Source organism: Carcharodon carcharias, chromosome 6, assembly GCF_017639515.1.
Source record: "Carcharodon carcharias isolate sCarCar2 chromosome 6, sCarCar2.pri, whole genome shotgun sequence".
Classification (NCBI taxonomy): domain Eukaryota; kingdom Metazoa; phylum Chordata; class Chondrichthyes; order Lamniformes; family Lamnidae; genus Carcharodon; species Carcharodon carcharias.
Window position 1 is genome coordinate 167,729,927 of NC_054472.1, and position 23,142 is coordinate 167,753,068.

Genomic DNA, 23,142 nt, shown 5'->3' on the forward strand with positions numbered 1-23,142 from the left:
AGAACTTTGGAAAGTCTGGTGAAAAAGCATTAAATAAATGCAAGCCTTTCACTTTAAACAGACATGAAATAAAGAATTAGAGTGAAAGACCAATTGAAACTAGTAAGATGCACAAGTGGGAAAACCTGCAGATATATTTTAAGAAACATTGAATTGGTATATTTTTCGCATGGCAGATAGAAGTACATGTTAACGAGTGTCAAGAAGATATAATAATTCTCAATGTTATTGGAATTTATTGTAAAATAGTGGTGTCTGTGTGAGACTTAATTGGAATAACGGCAGCTGGTCTGAAGGCTTTGATATAAACATGGGGGAAATTTAGAATACAAGGTGTAAAAGAACATTTTGCATTTTTAAATAAACTAGGCTAGATTGTTTTCAAAGGAGGGGTGAAATCTGTCACCTAGCTAGGTGAAGTTTAGAAACTGTTTATTTTTACAAAAGATTAATAAAACTTAGTGCTATGAGAAATTTTTATTATCAGGAAGATAAAGTCCAAAGACATAGTGATACAATGGGAATTTGCATTCAAAGGGGAAAATATGTATGAAGGAACGAAAGCTGTGTAAGGGTAGGCATTTTTAAGATCTAACAAGTGTGAAAAGCCTTCAGCATCTGTGCCTCAAGCTGCTGTTTTCAAAGAACTGAAGTTAAGAAACCTCACTTTGAATTCGACTGGTTCAGGGTATCCTGAACCTAGGTCTTTTAAAAATCTGCATCTTACTGTTGCCTTAATGAAAGTGTAACTGGGAGTCAGATTAAATAGGGGATTTAGATGTTATCATAATTTGTAGGTCTATATGTGTTTAAAATCATTTCTCTTAATAAATGTTTAATCTAGTTTTGTAAAAATCCATAATACTTGGTCTTATTACTACTGAATTCAAGGGATGCATCTCAATTTATACAAACTGCAAAACAAATTGTGGCAGTTGTTTCAAGTTTCCCTTTGGAATTTTGAACAACTCAGCATTTACCATTGGCTGTGCCATAACAAAGGATTAAAGATGGGTTCTGATTATTTAAATTGTGATGGCAAAACTGAGTTGCAGTTTGTAACCTTTTCAAATTTATGGATCATCAATTGGAACATAAAAATAATATGGATTTAGGTAGGCTTGATGCACTTTCTTATGCAATGGCTGTCTTTAGCTTGAATTTCTCTGAACCTAATGGTGTGTCATCTCCAATACTGGTACTATATTCTGATGATGTAACTTATAGACTAGTGTATTTTTCAGTTTATAATTTAAAACTGTAATTTGTAAATAACCCATGATGGAAATGTATGTTTTTGTTTTATGCCAGGTGTAGATGAGTGATTCTTGTATCACAGGTCTGTTCTGGCTCTTGCTAAAGAAAATTCCTTAAATGTGCAATTTGAAGAGGTAGTTTAATGTATACTGTTTAACTCTAACGTTAACTAATATGCAATTTAACATGGTTAATAAGATGCAGCACAATATAAAGGGATTGAACTCTGCTTGAGCAAGCAACATGATCTGTGGAATGGAAAATAAATTACTGAAGGTTAAGTTCCGTTTTACCTTCTGGCAAGGCACAGTATAATTGAAGTAGACTTGCTTCCTACGTCATTCAGTGACTACTTAAGTAAGTTGTGCTGAGCCAGGATTGTGCTAATTAATTGATGTGTTCATTAGGTATTCTACTCCAGAGCTTGGTGAATCAAGGATGATTGTGTTTTTCACGTTCATGATAGCAGGAATATCTTGTCTACCCAAGTGATGGTTTTTCCCAGTAGATGCAATTGTTAAATTCATATTCTGCAAGAGATAATTTTTCTATGCCATTGGCAGTTTTTGAGGTGTTAAGGCTCATATGCTGTCTGAGCTTGAAATCTGTATACTTAGGTGTACCATGTCTGTTCACAAAGCAGCAAAATCTAGAGTTCACAGTTGTTGATTCAATACTTTCTACTTTGATCACGCTCAAACCTAAGTGCATCTTGATATAATTTCTAAGTATGTAGTAAATTTGCATTAAGACTTTGGCTGAAATACTTTATAACCAAATGTTGTTGATCCCTCTTTCCTTTTACTATTCTGCCAAATTCAGGGTGTGTGTGGAAATTGTACCCCAACCTGATTTTCCTCCCTGCCCACTTCCAACACAATGATTTGAAGTGAGCATTATTACTGAAAAAGCATTCTTCTGTTAAATGCTGCAGCAGAAATAGCTGATCTGAGATTTTCCACTCAAATAAGAGCAGATATTTAATGCCTTCTCGTATGCTTTTCAAATATATAAATTGTAGGTTAGTAATGGAAATATGCCTGATAATACTTTCCCAATCATGACATCAAGAATTCTATAGTTGTATTGCATTGCTAAGGATTACCAAAATGGAAGGACAAATACCTGGAGCAATGCAGTGCATTAGACTATGTAGGATATTCGATTTCTTTCATTTGACACAGCTGGCCATGCCATTGGCACCATAAAGCGCATCATGTTGAGCTTTGCCCTGTCTTGTTCTGCATACATGTAATTTAACAGACTAAATTACTTGATGGTATCGAAAGAGATTTTCATCTAACATGGGATGTTGTAATTGGTATCAGTTTCCCATACTCATGGGTAACTTTATTTTAAATTAAGTAATGGGATAGGGGTGCACCTGACAAGTCTTCATTTATTGTCCAAACCTTAGTTACCCTTAACAGTTATGGTGGACCACCTTGAACTGCTACAGTCCCAATGGTGGTGGTGCTTCCAACATGGTGTTGGGTTAGTGATTTCTGGATATTGACTGAGCAATGATGAAAGTGCAGGCATTTGCCTAAGTCAGAATGATGTGCATCTTATGGTACTGGGCTTGTAACCCAAAGATCAAGAGTTCACACAGAATTTGGTGCAATTACCACTTATTACACTCAGCATCCACAATGTAACTGCAGTATGTACAGGATGCGGTGCAATAAATCCCTCCCCTGCAACTTGTGTGGGAATGCCATCAACTCCAAATTTCTCACAACCCTGACTTGGATCTACTTCACCTTTACTACACTGTTGGGTTAATATCCTGGAATTCTCTGGTTAAATCATCCTTGAGCCACTATTAATGTAAGGAGAAAACCTGCTACTAAATTAACACAGTTGGGGATGGGTAGTAAAGTTGCCTTGCCTGGGTATTTCATGTACTGAGAACAAAAAATAGATATGTAGCTGACAAGCAAAATGCTGCAAACACACAGGTCAATCTAATCAGCATCTGTAAAGAGAACAGATTAGCAAACATTTCAGGTTGGTTTTGCTGCTTCAGTTTTTTTTAGGGCTGTTATTCTTGCACCATTTACATTGAACTTGTATGTCTTGGCCTGGATGAAAATTGTAATTGGGTTTGGAACTGAACACTCCTTGTAGAACCCAAACTGGTAATTAGGTGATACATAATGGCACTGTTACTTCTGCAATCACTTTGAGGGAAGGCTAATTGGCTGGGTTAGGTTTGTACTCAATTTGGGTAGATACAATATATCTAGACAACTTTTCAACATTTTCCTATAAGTATTAGTGCTTTATAATTTGGTCAGGATTGGTGAAGTGTACAAGCAAGGAATTCATCGTTTTTTTTTCAGACTGTCAGTCTACAATTCAATGTCATAATTAAATGTATACTACACAGTGTCTCTGATCAGCTTACCATGAGCCCAGAAATTGGTCCCTTTAAGCCTCTAATGCTGCTTATGTGTTTGCTAATAGACCCCTGCAATGATATGTATGAAAACATACTAGGAACTTGTTGGCTCCAGTGCATTCACAGCTCTGTCTTTCATCTTTGCAACTAGATTAGGTTAAGGCTCCAAGGTTGTAATCTAAAACTCTTAGTCGGGGTTTACAGTTCTACAGCAACCTACTAGCTCTGTTATTTATAAATATTTATATAATTGAAAAAATGCTGGCATTTTAGCAAAACTTGAGTATGTTGTGGAATGTTTTGTTTTCCAGCCCCTTCCTTTTAAATTTTCAAGCTGTCCTGGAGTCTGATTATTAGTGTTTTGAATGTTTAATCAGATAAAGGCTGTTTAAGCATTTCAGCTAAGGAAAGGTATGTGATTTGGCCAAGAGGCTCAAGTCGATGCTGTTGTAAGTTTAGCTTTTTCCTTTTACTTTTTTCTGTAAAAAGCTTACATTTTTGTTTTTTAACTGGTATCATAAAATTAATGTAAAACTTAATGCTGATTATCATTCGACTGTTGTAAGTGAAACTTGGCCTGCTGATTTTCCACACATAGCCAACATGTAGACTGCCTATAATCCTATGGAAATAGTTAAGGATATATGATTTGCTGTAATGTTGGATGAAAACTGGGAAGCGACATCTGTTAGCTTGCCCAATTTGATAGTCTTCTAATGTAATCCTAAAGAGACTGGTCGCAAGCTCTTTGAAGATCTGCTTAACAGATTTCAATCCTTGCCAGGTGTAAACTTCTACTTGGGGGTTGTTGGATAGTGATAGCTTACTTATACCGACATACATACTCAGTTCAGATAACTAGGTAGATCCCATATTGATTTGTACAACCCTAGCACGAGGTCTGCTCCAAGTCTATCAGATCTTTTGTGCAAAATTTTCTTATGACAGAGTAGTTTATGCTAATTTTATTCCAATGTTGCAGACCCCATCTCCAGCATTCTTATGTAAATTTCCCCTTCATTACAGAAAAATGTGCACAAATTTCTTTTGGAAAACAGTCAATTTCAGTCGTTTGAATTGTATATTAAAATTCAAAGCTGTCTGCACAGGTTATCAAACTAGTTCCCAAACTGGGTGTAAATGGTTTCCTTAGTCTTTCATCCAGCCCATCCATCTTTGGAATCTAATCACCCCCATGCCCAGCATCCCCAACATCTTTTGCCTCCCCCCGGACCTGTCTGCGCCTATCTTTACTGCAACATGCTTAGAATGTGGTCATGGTGCATTGTTCCTCCTTAACTTCACACAGCCTTTAACCTGGTAGACCATGTCACTTTTCTCCAACACCTTCCCTCTGTTTACCGGCTCAGTAGTCCTGAACTCACTTGATTCTACGCTTGCCCTTTCTGTCATTCCAGTGGAAGGTTTGAGACTGATGGATCTCGCAGGAAGCTGACCTTGTATCTGGAAGTTACAAGGGGCAGCATGTAAAGCAGAAATAATTGTATTGGAAGAGTAGCATTGTTAGAAATAGTGGTTCCTTCTCAAAGCCTTCAATGTGTTTCCTTTGATTCTCTCATATCAATGCTCATCTTTCCTGCAATTCCCTGTTTAAATCTCCAGTTAGGCTTCTATCCCTGTCACAATACTGAAACAAAAATGATTCTTTTTATTGTAGACTAAAGAACAGCGCTCTATGTAAATGTATGCTAACTCCAGTTACATTTATACGTCTCACAGAAGCAACAGGAATCTATTAACAAAACCAACATTTTAGTAGTTGGTAATCATGGCACAAGTGCTTGCCAAGTAAGATGGATGTTTATTTTTTGCAGAAGGGCTAAATTTGTTTAACTGGACTAGATTTCAATGTTGCTGTGTTGCTGAATGTAATAGTCAATAAAATCGGGCAGATTTCATGTTGCAGCACTTGTTCATTCCTGTGGTTCAGGCTTTCAATAACTCGGCAATAGAAGCCCCAGGCTAGGTTTGTTTACTACTTGCAGTTGAATCCGGATGCTGTGTAAATTGACTTGTCAAACGAAGTACCATGGTTTTGGTCAAACTTCGGTTTAGTGAAACTTTGTCATCTTGAATCATATCTCAATTGTTAGAAAATTCAGTCTCAACCAATGCTTTCTGCACTAATTAGCCTAATAAATGTGGTGTCTGCTGAAAGTTGTATTTTATTTACTTTCTAAAAAGACACATTTTTCTTTAATCATAAGAGCATGATCTAAAAGTGAGCACATAAGCACAGCCAAAGAAATATGCCATACTAGGGTTTACTTGAAGTCACATTGAAAACATTTAGGAAGTGGTGATTGCTATGAAACCTGTGACATTTTTAGATTGCTGGGGAGAACTATACACCGGCAGAAGTTTTGTGGTAATTTTTTTTTGCATATGATTGCTGATCCAAATGACTAGAAAATCCTCAAATACAGAAGTGAAGCTTGGCTATGTTGGAAATGCTGTGAAAGCTACACTGGGTTATTGGAAATAATAATGTTAGCAGAGGAAACTGTCAGTCATAAGCCCAACCTGCCAACTTCATTACAGTTTTGGTCTTAACTTTAAACTTCTGCTTACCATAGATTTTAGTAATTATTTCAACACAGCTGATTTGAGGAAGATACGCAAAGTATAAATTTATTTAGAATATCTTTCTGAATGAAAATTATTACAGAAGTAAAGTCTTAATCAACAGTTATTCTCCACTGGCAAGCATTTCTGAATCTAGCTTGGAGCTTGTGTTGGTGAGTCACCAAAAGTCTAAGGCTTGGTTTAAAAAAAACCCAAACTTTACAGCTTTGAAATTGGATGATTTTCATCAACTTTCACATTTGTAAAATTTAAATTTACTCCAGTTATGTGTTAATTTAGAATAGAACATTTCTTATGCTGTATGTTATAATTTAAATATAACATGAACCTATATCTAGAATCTGGGAGCAAGTACTTTATCCATCTGCATTGAGAATGCTGTCAGTGGAATTTGGAGTTGGACAAGGGATATCAAATACATGAATGGTGTAAGAACTTCTGAAGTGAAATTTTAGGTGTTGGAATTGAGTACAGAGCTGCAAGAAAGTGCTAAGTAGGCTAGATGATATTGTATTCAAGTGTGAAACTTTTTAATGTAAACCAACCTAACAACCCAAATATGGCAGCACAGGAAGGAACAGTGCAATTCCTGCTAGATGTGAGTTTTGAGCTTATGGCTTTGACTTGGGCAAGTACAGTTGTGGGAGTTAGCACCATCCCTCCTTGAGCTTAGTCTCAATTTAAGAAGGAAATGGAGACAATCCAACGCAGCAGGGAAAAGTTTTGAACAAGGGTTTGCAAGGGTAATCACATTGCTGAGTGATGAAGGGTGAAAGACTGGTGACTATCTGAGGTAGGGAAAGGCACAAATGAGTTTAGAATAAGAATATTCAGAGCTCCTATTCTCAGGTTTGAAGCTGTAACTTGCTATGAGGTTTATGGGGAGGACCATGAAAAGCACCAATGAACCTGAGATGGCTCAGGCCTCATTTGGGAATGTAGCACAGACTCTCAAATTGCAAGAATGAAAAAGATGATCAAAATAATTATTAGGGATATTTAGTTATACTTCATATTGGTTTTCTTTCATATCACACCTTGCATGACCTCAAGACATCTCAAAACTCTTTACAGTCAGCAAGGATGGATACCAGAAAATAGTTGAACCCTATTTGAGCAATTACAATAAATAAAAATGAAATTCTACATAAGTAAACAAGGCTGAAGGAAGACACAACACGAATAAACAATGGGATACATCTCTGGTTCCTGAGGGAGACAAGGAAGGAAATTGCAAAGAACCAAGAAATTGCATTTTGGGGTCCTGTTGAACTGGTTATGTGCTGAAAGATTGAGTACTGTCCAATATCATTTCCCATTTTCAAAAAGGACGCAGATACTCTGGTTAATTAGAACCTAGTTAGCTTAAGGGTGGTGGTGAAGAAAAATATCAAAACTTTAAAAATAAATTACTGCATATATAGAGTAAATAAAAGAAGCCAAAACAGATGAGACAGTTGTGCTTGAGAAACCTCTCAGAATGGAGGAAGCTGTAGCGGAGTTCAGGAAAGCTTTTGACAAAACACCACTTGGATGATTAGTAGACAAAACTAGGGTGTGAAATTAAGAGGAGCATAGAAAACAGGAATTAAATTTAGAAAGGAGAAAACTGAGTTGGAGCTAGGCTTTTTGCATGATGGTTAGCAATAATGTCCCACTGAATTCAGTTTAAGGGCCATGTCTGGTATGTATCAATTATCTGGATACAGGTCTGGAGTAGTGTTGCAACTAATGCCAAAACAGGCACTGTAGTTTATTATTTAACATGCCTAACCAAGCCTACCTGTCGCCATGACAATGGAACCCTCTGCTCTCTGTATTTTGTTTTCTTGTCCATAGCTAATTTTGTTGTAACTTGCAAGCAGGATCAGGATAGGAGATGAATCAGGAAGCAAATGGTGGCAAGGAAGCGAGACTCTTTTCTTGAATTTTGTTCCTAATTTATGCACATCTTTAACCTCCGTCGCTCTCTCTGATCTTGTAGCCTGGGCACAAACATGCTTACCATTTCTGCACTTCCTGCCCCCAAGCTAGCTAGTTCGTTGCATTGCCCTTTTGTGAAATTCTGCCACCACAGTGCACAACAAGCCACCTGCCATAAAAACAAAAAAACTGCGGATGCTGGAAATCCAAAACAAAAACAGAATTACCTGGAAAAACTCAGCAGGTCTGGCAGCATCGGCGGAGAAGAAAAGAGTTGACGTTTCGAGTTGACGTTTCGAGTCCTCATGACCCTTCAACAGCCACCTGCCTGCTCACCTGGAGCTGCTGCCAGCAGCAGTTCCTCACTCTGAAGCCTACATAAAAGTCTACTTAAGACAGTGCCTCACATGATAGGGCAGGGGAATATTGAGATGGGGGTAAGGGCTAAAAATTTTAGATGAAATTCCGTAAGAATGAGGTTTTAAAAAGAAAAATGCAATAATTTTTCACTTTGAAAGTACAGAAGGATATGGATATACAAGTTAATGAAACATAAATATTGATCAGGCTATTTCTTAAATTGGGAATCTAGATTTTATTGGGAAGTATGAAACAATAAATATCGAAGCTATATAACTTTTTCCAAATTTGTTCACCAAGCAGCATTGTACTAAATCTGCATTGTGCGCTCTTTAAAGCTTCAAGATTCTCCCTAGAATGTGGATTCCAATATTGCACAGGGCTTGGTATAACTAGAATGACTTGCCATGTTGGAGTCCACACTATAGGGAGAATCTTGAGGCTTTAAAGTGTGCACAATGCTGCTTGCTGTGAACAGATTAGGAAAAAGTTATGGCTCTTTTCAATAGTACAGTGCAGATTGTGGGATGATGATATAGATTTAAATTGAAAAGAGATGGGGTAAATAGTTTCCAGTAACTGAGAGGTCTAGAACGTGGAGCAATAGATAAAAGACTAAATGTGAGATCTGCAACAGAATAAGAGAGCTTTCAGAGCTGTGAGGCCATGGAATTTACTCCTAGAGTTAGTTTTCATTTAGTGTTTAGATTATGCATACGTGGTGTAGAAAGGGTTCATATCATCAATCTGTATCCAGCAAGAGCTTGTGTGCATGTGTAAATATATAGCTCCTCTAACATAGCAAAATATCCTAAGTTGCTTAACACTACCAATAGTTTTTTAAAAAATTTTGTACTGAGTCATGAAATATCAGGGCAGATGACCAAAAGCTTGCTCTGAGGCAGGCTTTAAGAAGCATCTTAAAGGAGCAACAGTTCAGAGAGGGAACTCCAGAATTTAGGGAGAAGGTAGCTCAAAGCACAGTGACCACAGGCGATGAGATTTTGAAAATTAGATGCCAAGAGGTCAATTGGAGGAGTGCAAAGATCACAGAGGCACCTGGGGTTGTATGAGGTTAGATAGGCAGAAGTGAGGAAGCACAGTGATAAATGAATGAGACTTGGTGCAAGTTAAAATATGGGTAGTGGAGTTTTGGATGAGCATGGGTTTATATAAGGTAAAAAATGGGAGGCTATCAGGGAAGCATTGGAATAATAATACCAAGGGTAATGAAGGCATGAATGAGAGTTTAGCAGCAAATGAGCTGAGACAAGGTCTGAGTTGGATAATATAGAGGGGAAGTAGGCAGTTTTGGTGATTGAACTGATACGTGAGTGAATGCTCAAGGTTGAAAATGACCTGACTTGGTATCAGATAGTTGCAGGGATCGGGATGGACACAGTGGTCAGAGAATGGAACCTGTGGTGGGGACTAAAGACAGGGCTTCAGCCTTTCCTGTAAATAGTTGGAGGAACTTTCTGCTCATCCAAAGCTGGATAATGGATAAGCAATATAGCAAATCAAACTTTGGAAGGGTCAAGAGGGGAGTGAAGGAGCAGTGTGTTGTCAGTGTACATGTGGAACCTGATGTGTTTTCAGGTGATGTCATAGAATAGCAGCATGTAGACAACCTAAGCAACTCTTAATGAAGATAATGTTGTGAATCTACAGTGAAGCTGTACAAACGACACTTTACCACTGGAGCTTTTCTACCCTATATGCTGAAGTGCAAATATAAAATGAAACTTTGCAAAAATTGCTGGAGCACACTTTAGGAAATGAAAATGTCTGATTTTGCTCATGGAAACCATTGATAAGGCATAAGAAACTATCCAATGAACTAAATCAAATTTTAACAGCTCTGTCCTTATTATAGTTGGTTATAATTAACATCTGGTTAATCTTATGGAAAAAGTGCTCAGTAGCTTCTAGTTTACCTTGAAATTAATTTTGTAATACTTTAACGTAGGCATCACTTTCAAAATAAAAGCTACAGATCTCCCAGTGCAGACATGAAGGGCTGAATAGTTTCCTTTGGTACTATGATAGAGTTTCATCCTTTTTTTCCTATTTTGTGTTTCAGAACAGTCGCTCGATGGGGAGTAACAGAGGACCACCTCTTTGTGTCGCCTTCCCAACTCTATACTGCAAAGAAAACACCTCTTCTATAATGAAACTAGTATTAACTGAATGGCAATTAATATGGATTTTTAATAGACAATAAACAAGCCATAATCCAAAATTTCTACCAAATAGCTTTCTTTTGGTTTTTGAATACGTTTGAAGGAAATTGTGAAAGAAAAGTGCCAAGCCTATAAAACAACTGAGGAAGACATCTTGATTAAGCATTTTTCCCCAATAAAAGTGTGCGCACACTTATTCTTATGGCTGCAATGGCTCCTCAGAATGACGACACAGAATCTATGCAAGCACAAGAATTACCTACCAAATTGAAAAAGAAAAGAGACGACAAGGAGAATGGTGATGAAACAGTTAGTGAGGGGTCCATCGATCGCATTCCCGTCAAATTATGGGTGATGCACGGTGCAGTGATGTTTGGCAGAGAGTTCTGTTATGCAATGGAAACTGCCTTGGTAACACCAGTATTGTTACAGATAGGTGAGTGCTAAGAATCTAAACAACACTAGAAAATGCCTCTGCAGAGGTTTTTCTATAGTTCCGATCAGTGACAGACCAGTATAAGGACCAAAACACTGGAACTAAGCCAGTGTGCTCTCATTGAGTTATTTATCCATGCATTGCCTATTTATATACACCCACGCTGAATATTTAAGCATTACTTAATAGAACAACTATGTTAATAATACAGTAAAGCTCTGCTGCCTCACTACAGCAAATATGCATAACACTTTTTTAATAATCTAATTTTATATCTTCAGAGGATCATAGAAGGTTTACAACAGAGAAGGCTGCCACATGGCCCATTCCAATTGCACTGACCAAAAAAGAAGCCACCCAGCCTAATTTTGTTTTCCAGAATGTGGGCTTTAGCTGTGCAAGTTATGGTACTTCAGGTGCATATGCAGAGTCCTTTTAAATTAGTTGAGGGTTTCTGCCTCTACTAGCGCCTCCCACATCCTCCTGGGGTTTTTTAAAAACATCCTCGTCTCCCCTCTAATCTTTCTACCAATTACTTTAAATCTATGCCCCCTAGTCATTGGCCTCTCTGCTAAAGTAAATAGGCCCTTCCCATCCACTCTATCTAGGCCCCTCACAATTTTCTACATCTCAATCAAATCGTCCCTTAGCCTCCTCTGTCCTAAGGTGAACAACCCCAGCCCATCCAATCTTTCCTCATAGCCACAATTTTCCAGTCCTGACAGTATCCTTGTTAATCTGCTCTGTACCCTCTAATGCAATTACATCCTTTCTGTAGTCAGGTGACCAGAACTGCACTCCGTACTCTGGTTGCAGCCTAACTAATGTTTTATATAGTTTGAGCTTAACCTCCGTGCTCTTATATACTATGCCTTGGCTAATGAATTAAAGGATTTCTTGTGCCTCCTTAACCACTTTATCAATCTGTCATGCTACCTTCAGAGATCTATGGACATTCACTCCAAGGACCCTCACTACTTCTGAACCTCTCAGTATCCTCCCATTTGTGTATTCTTTTGCCTTGTTTGGCCTTCCCAAGTGCAACACCTCACACTTCTCTAGGTTGAATTGGGTTGATAACGAAGGTAAGAACCCATGGGATCCAAGGCAAATTGGATGCAGAATTGGCTGAGTGGCAGGAAGTAGAGGGTGATGATCAAGGGGGTTTTTGTGACTGGATGCTTGTGTCCACTGGGCTTCCACAGGGATTGGTGTTGGGTCCCTTGCTGTTTGTGGTATATATAAACGATTTAGACTTGAATGTAGGAGGGTTGAATAGTAAGTTCGTGGATGACACAAAAATTGGGGAGGTAAATAGCGAGGAGGATATAGATGGGCTGATCAGAGGCAAATGGAATTTTATCCAGATAAGTGTGAGGTGATGCACTTGGGCAGGACAAAAAAGGCAAAGAAATACACAATGAATGATAGAACCCTGGGAAGTACCGAGGATCAGAGGGACTTTGGTGTGCATGTCCACTGGTCCCTTAAGGTAGCGGGACAGGTAGATAAGGTGGTTAAGAAGGCAAATGGGATACTTGCCTTTATTAGCCGAGGCATAGAATATAAAAGCAAGGAGGATATGCTGGAACTGTATAAATAAACGCTGGTTAGGCCATAGCTAAAGTATGCATGCAGTTCTGGAATCCACATTACAAGAAGGATGTGATTGCACTAGAGAGTACAGAGGAAATTTACCAAGATGTTGCCTGAGCTGGAGAGTTTGTTATGCAGAGAGATTGATTAGACTGGGGTTATTTTCCTTGGAGCAGAGGAGGTTGAGAGGGGACATGATTGAGCTGTATAAAATTGAGGGGCATAGATAGGGTAGACAGGAAGGAACTTATCCCCTTGGTGGAGGGATCAAAAACAAGGGGCATAGATTTAAGGTAAGGGGCAGGAAGTTTAGTGGGGATGTGAGGAAGCTTTTTTTCACCCAGAGGGTGGTGGGAATCTGGAACTCACTGCCTGAAAGGGTGGTAGAGGCAGAAACCCTCATAATATTTAAGAAGTATTTGGATGTGCACTTGCGATGTCATGGCATAGAAGGTTATGGGCCTAGTGCTGGAAAATGGGATTAGAATAGCTAGCTACTTGTTTGACCGATGCAGACTCGATGGGCCGAAGGACCTTTTTCTGTGCTGTAGACCTCAGTGACTCTCTGATTCTATGAATTCCATTTGCCACTTTTCTGTCCACCTGACCAGTCCATCTTGAATAAGAATACTTACCAAATTTCCAAGAATTTCCAGATGATATTTTGTATTGCTCTACTTAATGGAACTTATGCCTCCAAGGTTTTTGGAATGCTATTGAAGGTGCTAGCCAATCTAATACCACTGTTGGAAAGATCATAACTGTACTTCTCTCTTTGTTATGATATATATTTGCTTTACAGTTCCTGATGAATATCTAAATTTTCCCCCGTTTGCACAAACAACAACTGAATTCACCAAGAAGAGAAAATGTTAATGGAAGTAAATTAGCCCATATCTTCAGTATAGTGTTTGCTAGCTTGCAGTCAGTTGTATATTGGTGCCCATAGCATAAATTATTGCATAATTTAATGTATGTAGTAGGATTTTGATGATCATCTTTACTCCACAATATTGTAACCAATAGTAAATTGGTAAGTTGGGAAGTATGATTTAAAATATAACAAAAGCTTAATGTTTACAGGAAGTGCCCTCAAAAGACTTGACACTCTGGGAGTGCTTCACATTTGGATGATTGTTGATAGTAAACTGATATGTAAACGATAGAGTAGCAGACAGGTTCACTTAGTCAAATGGCATAATCACAATTGCTGTCTTTGTAACATTACTAAAGAGGATCTTGAATATTGCTGAAAAGAGAGATAAGGTGCCAAATTTTTTTTATCTTGCACTCATCAGGACAAACGCAAGAATGCCAAATTTCAAACGCACTCAACAATTTATACCACAGGAGGAAAGGGTGCTAATTGGTTGGCAAGTCAACTCTGGCATTGCAATGGAGAAAGCAACAGAACAATAGGTTCCCCAAACTGCTGGGTATTTTTTTTTTAAAAAGATACAAGGCATAAACATATTCCATTTGTCTGCAAAGAAGAGGTCGTGTGTACTAATGTATGTCTCTTCTCGCAAGCTTAAATGAGCCATGTTACAAACTCAACTGATTATCTTAAATGGTTGTTAGTGTAGCTATTAGCACACTCGGGATTGTTCAGCAAGTGCTGCCCAATTGCAGAATCCCATCTAATAGACATTTTGGGTTTTACAAGCGCAGGCTGGTTGAGTATGGTTTTTGCTCTACCTATCATGAACGGAGACTAAGGAACATCCTGTTTGATTCGACCAGCCAGTTGCTGGGACGTACAACCTATTTACCTGGCATCGCACCCCCACAGTTCCCTTTTTATCCTTTAATATCGTTGCGATTGTTTGAAATTTGGAATTCTTACTTTTGAATGCAAGACAAGGCAACATTCAGCAATATTCAAGATCCTTTTTGGTAGTACAGAACTTATGAATACAGCAGAGAATTTTCTTTAAATAACCCAATAATGCTGCAAAAAATGTAGCATCTTGAATTTGGAATTGTGATAAAGCGATCTCTCATCTAATAATTAACCAGTAACACATTTTTTGGGTGGGGGAAAAATACAGGGGTAAATTCATTTGCAATATGATTCTAACTAAGTTATTTCCTTTGCTTACTTTTGCTTGCTTTGCATCCTTTCATGCACACTTTTTTTAAAGCTAGCTATTATCTTGTTAAGCCCACTGTGTTCAAACTCAGTTATGACCCAGGCATTGACTGAATTTGTTTTTACATTGCCTGTCAATTGCAGAGTTGGGTCTGTAATTGTGCTGACAAGTTTGTCACCAACTCCATGTCTTTTTTAAAAAAGCAGCCTCTTGAATAGTGATCCTTTGGCTCTTGGCCCACTCTTGTTTTTGTCAACATCTGGTAAACTGGCATTTCAAAAATGTGTTTACATGTGTAATTTTTTCACTTTTTTAAAAACAAACTGAAATAACTTAGATTGCTTTCTCCCATTATCAAGCAATCATCTATTTACTTGTTTACCTCCTAAGCCTGTTGTTAAGTTGGCTCAAGCAAAACATTCCAAAACAACATATGCTAAAGTAAACACATTTGTCCAGAGCTTCCTCGTATCTAAATGTGTTTCGGGTGTATGAAGACCTGCACGATATAGTCTTAAATTGTTGATTCTCAGCTGAGATGTGAAAATACATAAGGCCACCCTCCTAAATTTCTTCAGCCTTGTCCTGGGAAAAGTAGAGGATCTAGTTCCTAGTATTGTTCAGTGTAACTGTGCTGACATGTTTATGGAATGGGGTTGCCCTGACCTAACACATTTCAACAATAGAGAAGGGGTGAACAATATTGAAAAGCTTTTGTTTCCCCCTTCTCTCCTGGAAAATTAAGTGGATTAGGATTAATGCAGGTAGTATTGTTTCGCAATTTACTGACAAGCCAACATTCTGTGGTCTTTCAATATCCGTAATACTATCCATATCCATTTTTATGTTACTAGTATGAAATTGTTCATCCCATTGTCTGGTCATTTGTTCATGGCAGCATTAGTGCAATTTTCAGTAAAAATGAGAATGTACTACTGCATTTTTGAATACAGCTATTAATGTCAATTTGTTACGTCCAGCAACTATAAAACATTAATTAAGGAAGGTCGTATGCAATGGCACAGATCAAAAATCATCACATGAAATCATTACATAGTAGGTAATTGAGTCATGGTGTAATTTACAGCAAAGGAGATCTCTTGGCCCATCGAATCTATACTGGCTTTCTGTAGAGCAATCCAGTCAGCCCCATTCTCCCCCCCACCTCCAAATCCCTGAAGCCCTGCAAGTTTGTTTTCCTCCAGCGCCCATCCGATTTCATTTAAGAGTCATTGAACATCTCCATTTCCACCACCCTCGTAGGCAGTGAATTTCAGGTCATTACCACTCGCTTTGTTTTTTTAAAGTTGTTTCAGGCATGCCTTGGGACTCATAGACCTTCCTGTTAAAGAAGCAGTTAACAAAGTACATGGGATCTTGAGTTTCATAAATAGAGATATCAAGTATAAAAACAGGGATGTTATACTGAACCTTTTATAAAGTTCTTCTTGGGCTAAAACTAGAGTATTGCATCCTGTTCTGATCATCACTCTTTTTAAGAAGGATTCGAGGATCCTCAAGAGGGGACAAGATGATTTGCCAGATTAGTTCCAGGGATGATGGATTTTAGTTACAAGGTTAGGTTGGAGAAGCTGGGGGTGTTCTCCTTGGTGCAAAGGAGGTTGAGGCATTTCAAAAGAGGCGAGTAAGATTTACAAGTTTAGATAAGGTCAACCAAAGAAAAGTTGTACTCATTAACTGTTGGTATGAGGACTACAAGACCCCACCTCCGCCACGCAATGTTCTACATTTGCCAAAGTACCATCTTGGAGTCGTATTTTTGGTTAATGTAAGAACTTAGAAATAGGAACAGGATTAGGCCATTTGGCCCTTCAAGCTTGCTTTGTCAATCAGTACAATCATGGCTGATTTGATATGGCCTTAATTCCACTTTCCTGCCTGTCACCCATAACCCTTGAGCCCCTTATCGATCAAAAATCTGTCGCACTCAACCTTGAGTATATTCAATAACCCAATCTTAACTGTTTGCTGGGGAAGCGAATTCCAAACACCGATGACCCTCTGAGAAGAAATTCCTCCATCTTCATCTTAATGGGAGAACCTTGTTTTGAACTGTGCCCCCTAGTTCTGGATTTCCCCAGGAGAGGAAACATCGTCTCAGTATCTACCCTATCCAGTCCCCTCAAGACCTTTATATGTTTCAATAAGATCACCTCTCATTCTTCTTAACTCCAAACCTGTTTAGCCTTTCCTCATAAGACAACCCCTTCATCCTAGGAAGCGGTGTGGTTAACCTCTGAACTACCTCAAGAATGTCCCTCAAGGTAACCAAAAGTTCTCTCAGTACTCTAGTCATGGTCTCACCAATGCCCTGTACTGTTGTAGCAAGACTTCCCTACTTTTATACTTCATCCCCCTTGAAATAAGACCTGTAGAAAAGTTACAGCACAGAAAGAGGCCATCAGCCCATTGTGTCTGCGCTGCCAGGAAAAAAAAAACAGCTCTTAGAGCTGTTGGCATCCATGGAAGCAACACTATACATAACTTGATCAATTCTAGAAGAAGCATGAAGAAGTCAGGAGGGGAAGGGAGAAGAGAATTTCCAAAGATTTGTGAACGTCAAATTTAGGATGTTTACCTACATGGCCAACATTCCATTTGCCTTTCTAATTAATTGTACTGGAATGCTGGCTTTTTGTGAACGATGTACAAGGATATCCAGATTGCTCTGTTCCACCTCAATCTGCAGCTTCTCTATTTGAATAATACTGTGCTTTTCTAGTCTTGCTACCAAAGTGGACAGCCTCATTTTCCCACATTATACACCATCTGTCAAATTTTTGCCCATTTGCTTAATCTATCTATGTCCCTTTGAAGACTTTGTAGCCTCCTCACAATTTGAATTATGAATTTCTTATGCCACCAAAACTCAGTTACACCTCATTCAACAAGTTGTAAATTTCTAATGGCTTTTGTAGCAAGGCTAACGGCATGGAAGATAAAGTTCATGTCAACTCAGTGATTTCAAAAGATTTCCACAGGAGCAGGACTCACTGACAGTAACTTCTGTTTTCCACATTTAAATGCACATGTGCAGACGCCAGAAGTTGCTGTCAGTTTCGCAGTTGGAATGACTGCAAGTGATGAGTTTTGACATTACAACTGCAAAATCCAGACAATTCATAAAATTATAAAAAAGACTGACCTTTATATGGCACCTTTCATGATCACAGGACATCTCAGTGATATGCAATAAATGAAATACTTAACTGTAGTTGCTATCATAATGTAGGAAATGTATTCATAAAAGGCATCCTATCTGACTGACAAAAATAAACTGATCCCTCTTTGTCCTCAACATATACAGCCACACATTTGGCTACACCGTCCTCCTCCAAAGCCTCCTGCACTTGCCTGGTTTCATTCCTATCTAATTGTAACCAGAGTATCATTTGCAATGGCTTCTTTTCCTGCTTCTGCAGTGTTGCCTCTGTCCCTCAGGATCTACCTACATGTTGCCTTTTAGCAATGGCATTTGAAACCAGAATGCTGGTCTTCACATATACACTAACAACACACGGCTACACCACCACCAGCACCTCTTTCAATGTCTCCACAGTTAAATTCACTGTCAGACATCCAGTATTAGATAAGCAGAAAATTCCTTCAACTAAACATTAGGAAAGCCGAAGCTATTGCCTTTGGCCCTTGCTACAAACTACATTCCTAGCTACGAAATTCATGCCTCTCCCTGGCAAATGTCTGATGCTGAAGCAGACTGTCTGCAGCCTTGCTGTCATATTTGACCCGAGATGAGCTTCCTTCCACATATCCATGCCATCATTAAAACCGCTTATGTCCATTTTTGTAACATCATCCGTCTCCATCCCTCAGTTCATCTGCTGTTGAAGTCTTCATCCACACCTTTGTTACCTCCAAACGTGATTATTCTAAAGCCCTCCAAACTGAGTTCCCACATTATACCCACTAAACTTTGTGTCTTTACTTGCACCAGTTCATTCAACATCCTTAGCTGGCTGACCTGCTTTAGTTTCCTATTGAGCAACACTTTGTTTTTCTTTTAAAATTCTCAGCCTTGCTTTCAAATCGGTTCATAGCCTCACCCTTCCCTATTTCTAATCTCCTTCAGCCCCACAAATCTCATATTGCACTCATCTAATTCTGGCCTCATAAGCATATTGATTTTTTTAATTGCTCCACTATTGGTGGCCATGCCTTCAGTTGCCTAGATCCTAAGCTTTGGAATTCCCTTTATTTCTCTTTTAAGATGCTCCTTAGAACCTACCTCTTCAACCAAATTATTCACCACCTATCCTAATATAGTCTTGTCTTGGCAGATTTTGCTTTATTGTGGTCCTGTGAAGTGCCTTGGAATGTTCTATTAAATTAAAGCTGCTATGTAAATACAAGTTGTTGCAATATTAACATCAATTTTTAGACCAATTAAGGGTCCGCACACCGTAGTGAGGTGAAAGTCTCTAGGAAAATCTGCGCCATTATCTGTTTTCACAAATACCGACTGCAAACTGTTTTCAGCATTCTCTTTTGACTTCCAGCAATTTTTTGGTGGAGGGTGGCAAGTAATGAGAATTGTAACCTATAATTTTATGGGCTAAATGAATACTTACAGAAATGCAAAATACAGTGTTAGAAATCTGAAATAAATAAGCTACTTAATACTGTGCGGGTCACACATCTGTAAAGAGAAAGAGTTAATGTTAATGACTTTTCATCAGAACTGGGAAAAGTTAGAGTAGTAGGGTTTGAGCAAGTGGAGAGGAGTGTGTGTTTGGTGGGGGGGGCGGGGTGCAATGGGATTGGGGTAGTAAGTGGAAGGGAGGAGTGGAAGAACAAAAGAGAAGCTCTCTATTGGGATGGAAAGTAAGCTTAAATGGTGAAAAGGAATGATGGTGCAAGGTAAAAGTAGATTGTAATTTGTCAAGAAAAGGAATAAAAGGTGGGTTTAGGAGGTGTAAATGGAAAAACAATCATTTTCTTTTGTGCAGTAGCTGTTGACAATGGAGGCATTTGAATTGTTGAACTCTATCACTCCACATTGCACCTTCTAGGCCTTTTTGTTTCTTGACTTGTCACATTGTCATCACCTTTTGCATTGCACCATTGTTCTTTTTTCATTTAATCTCTCCTGCCTTCATGCTATCCCAGACCTTCCTTTTTCTTTCCTCAGTCTTATAGAACCATTTTTGATTAGTCTTCAAAAAGAACTGATGCCATTCCAAACGAAGAACTTGAGTGAAGCACACCCTATGCCTTCACTTGAATATATCGGGTTCCTTCATTTGAATATGCTGGACAATCTGTAAAGAAGAAAAAAAAGCCATTAAAATGGAGATGTGAATAAGTTGTAATTCCCCAAAAAAAGCAAATGAATGGGAAAGGGAGAGAAAATTAATTTGGTTTAAGTAAACAGATTAAATTTAATGTAGATAATTTATCTCCAATTAATGCTGTCTGTTTTCTGCCACATTGTATATCACACTAGCAGGTGCATCCATCTGTTTCCTGTTCAGATTATTAGTTGCATTGATAGCCAGTAGGAGTGAACTATCCACCTGCCATTTATCTAGGGGCCAACAGGAAAAGTAACATTTCTTGTGGCCAAGGGAAATTACGTAATTGTTCTGACCAAACTGTGTGGATGAGCGAACTTTACTTCTGTAATGAGTAGGCTGTTGAGCAGTTTGAGCTAGAGTCATTCTTTGACCTGGAGAGAAACAATGAACGTTTTCCTGCAGCATGGAATTTATACAGACATTATTGTTTTCAATCAGTGAATTGATGCTCAATACCGTCATTTATCCTGTGTATAGTGTTGTGAGAAAGGCTATTTCAACTAAATCCCACTGCTTTCCTGCTGTAGTAAAAGATTAGACTTTCCCTTTGATTCTGTGTGATCATTTTGAATGCTCCATTTCCATCAAATTACTATGCACAATTACCATGAAAGATTTTCAAAAAATAGGTTTTTGATAAGCTGCTGCATTAATATGTAGAATGTACTTGATAACTCACGTACGTTCAGCTCATGCTCTAAATTGAAAAAAAAATCCTAAAATCCTAGGCCAGCACAAAGTTATGAAAAAGTAACGTTGCACAACTGCATTGCAGGTAGTTCTTATTTTCAGCCCTCCATCTTGGCTCCTTGTCACTTCCCAAGATTTAATCTGAATCCCAAAACTTTAATTTTACCCAGTAACCTTTCATGTGGCACTTGCTATTAATTGAGTTTTTCAGAGTTATCACTTCAAAGAAGTCAGCAATTGATTAGACAGGATCTTTGCATTTGAATCCATGTTAATGACGATTTATTAAATTGTAATACTTCAGTAATCAATTGCATTCTTCTATACAGGAATAATTTTTTTGTAATTACGATCTATTTTTTCACTTTCTGAATATAAACTGCATCCCATTTCCAAACTTACCAATACCACCCCAGTGTCTACTGACTCCCTCATGCCTCTCAAATCTCTATCCTAACATTCTACAATGAATGTCATCTGTTTTTTGTTTTAGCCCTTTTAACTCTCATTATCCATCTCATTTATATTGAAGTCATTTTTTGTGTAGGTTATTGAGGAGATTAAACAATTTTGCTCGTTGCCTTTTAATGATTATTTGGACAAAGTCATTTAGAAAGTACACCTTATTTTCTTCATCTTTCAAGTTTGTTTACAACTTTGTCATACTCTTTCTTCACACTGGATTTTTTAATTCATTATTCTACTTTTTTAAAAGATCAGGAATTTTTAAAATTATGAGTACACCTTCATGGATGGACCTATCATGTAATGTAATTAGGCAGGACTCGTTTGGCTGTTAATTAAGTTATAAGCTGACCTGGAACCTTCATGGACACTTCAAAGGAGGTCTGTTGCGAATTCAGTAATGAGCCTTCATCGACTATAGAATTTATATTTATAGTATTTGCATCTATTGAATCATGAGTGATGCATTAGCTTTTTTTTTGTCTCTTAGTTATGAAGCATGAGAATGTACTTTTTATTTTTTTGCATCTTGGGTGATAAATTTGTTTTCCAAATTGCCTTTAGACAAAGAAGTTTATCACTATCTTCCTTTTGTATCCAGAATGGTTCCAACCATGAAGATTTTTCTTTTTGAGCACAATTGTCTCCAATCTGCTATATGAATTGCAACAACATAGCACTTAGCCATAGGCTATTATGGCCATGGGGCTGAATCCTGCAGCTGTGGTTTAGTTGCTTTTTAATATTGTTATGGAGGCAGAATTGTAGGTTGATGAGCATTTGGGTTTGTCTTTAGTTGATACCTATGATAGATGAGGTAACATTCAGACACAATGCTTCATCAGAACTGAAAAGCTGATTAATTGCATTTAGAAAGAAAGAGGACAATGGGAAGGAGTGAACACACGAAGTAGAATGAACTGTAAAGTGCATAAAAGGAGTTCAGGTGATGGTTAAGTAGCAGCAGATACACAAGATGGTGGAAAGAAGGATAACGTGACAGAGGTGCAGACTGTGTGAATAGCTGAGGTTGTGGGGTGCTGGGAGGAAAAGAAAAGCTATCAAATTAGAATAGAATCCAGCAATCTGAAGAAATAAGCAGGCTTGTAACAAGGGTATAGATTACTCCACTAGTGGTCTGGTGGAGGGTCTCCAAATCAAGCGTCAAGCCTACCACCTAATGCAGCAAGACCTGGGCAATATCCAGGCTTGGGCTGACACGTGCCAAGTAACATTCATGCCACACAAGAGTCAGGAAATGACCATCTCCAACAAAAGAGAATCTAATCACTGCCCCTTGATGTTCAATGGCATTACCATCACTGCATCCCCTACTATCAACATCCTGGGGGATATAATTGACCAGAAACTGAACTGGATTAGCCATATAAATAAATACTGTGGCTACAAGAGCAGGTCAAAGGCTGGGAATCCTGCGACGAGTAGCTCACCACCTGATTCCACAAAGCCTGTCCACAAGGCACAAGTCAGGAGTGTGATGGAATACTCCCCACTTGCCTGGATGAGTGCAGCTCCCACAACACTGAAGAAGCGGGATACCATCCAGAACAAAGCAGCCCTGCTTGATTGGCACCACATCCACAATCTTCAATCCCATCAACACTGATACACATTAGCAGCAGTGTGTACCATCTACAAGATGCACTGCAGGAATTCACCAAGGTTTCTTAGCACCTTCCAAACCCAAGACCATCTAGAAAGACAAGGGCAGCAGATAGGTGGAAACACCACCACCTGGAAGTTCCCCTCCATCCTGTGAGTTCACTCACCA

The 23,142-nt window shown here is 38.5% G+C and overlaps 1 protein-coding gene across 6 annotated transcripts in view; it reads left to right on the plus strand.

Annotated features, from left to right (window-relative positions):
• LOC121278900 (solute carrier family 45 member 4-like) overlaps window positions 1–23,142 on the plus strand; it is an 80,744-nt gene that overhangs the window by 30,044 nt on the left and 27,558 nt on the right. For 5 of the 6 annotated variants that reach the window (XM_041189407.1, XM_041189409.1, XM_041189413.1 and 2 more), the window contains exon 2: window positions 10,635–11,170. In XM_041189407.1, the coding sequence (XP_041045341.1) occupies window positions 10,936–11,170 (235 nt within the window). In that variant the 5' untranslated portion in view covers window positions 10,635–10,935. Of the gene's footprint in view, window positions 1–8,447; window positions 8,629–10,634; window positions 11,171–23,142 lie in introns of those variants that run through there. The other variant, XM_041189410.1, reaches the window with a different exon arrangement.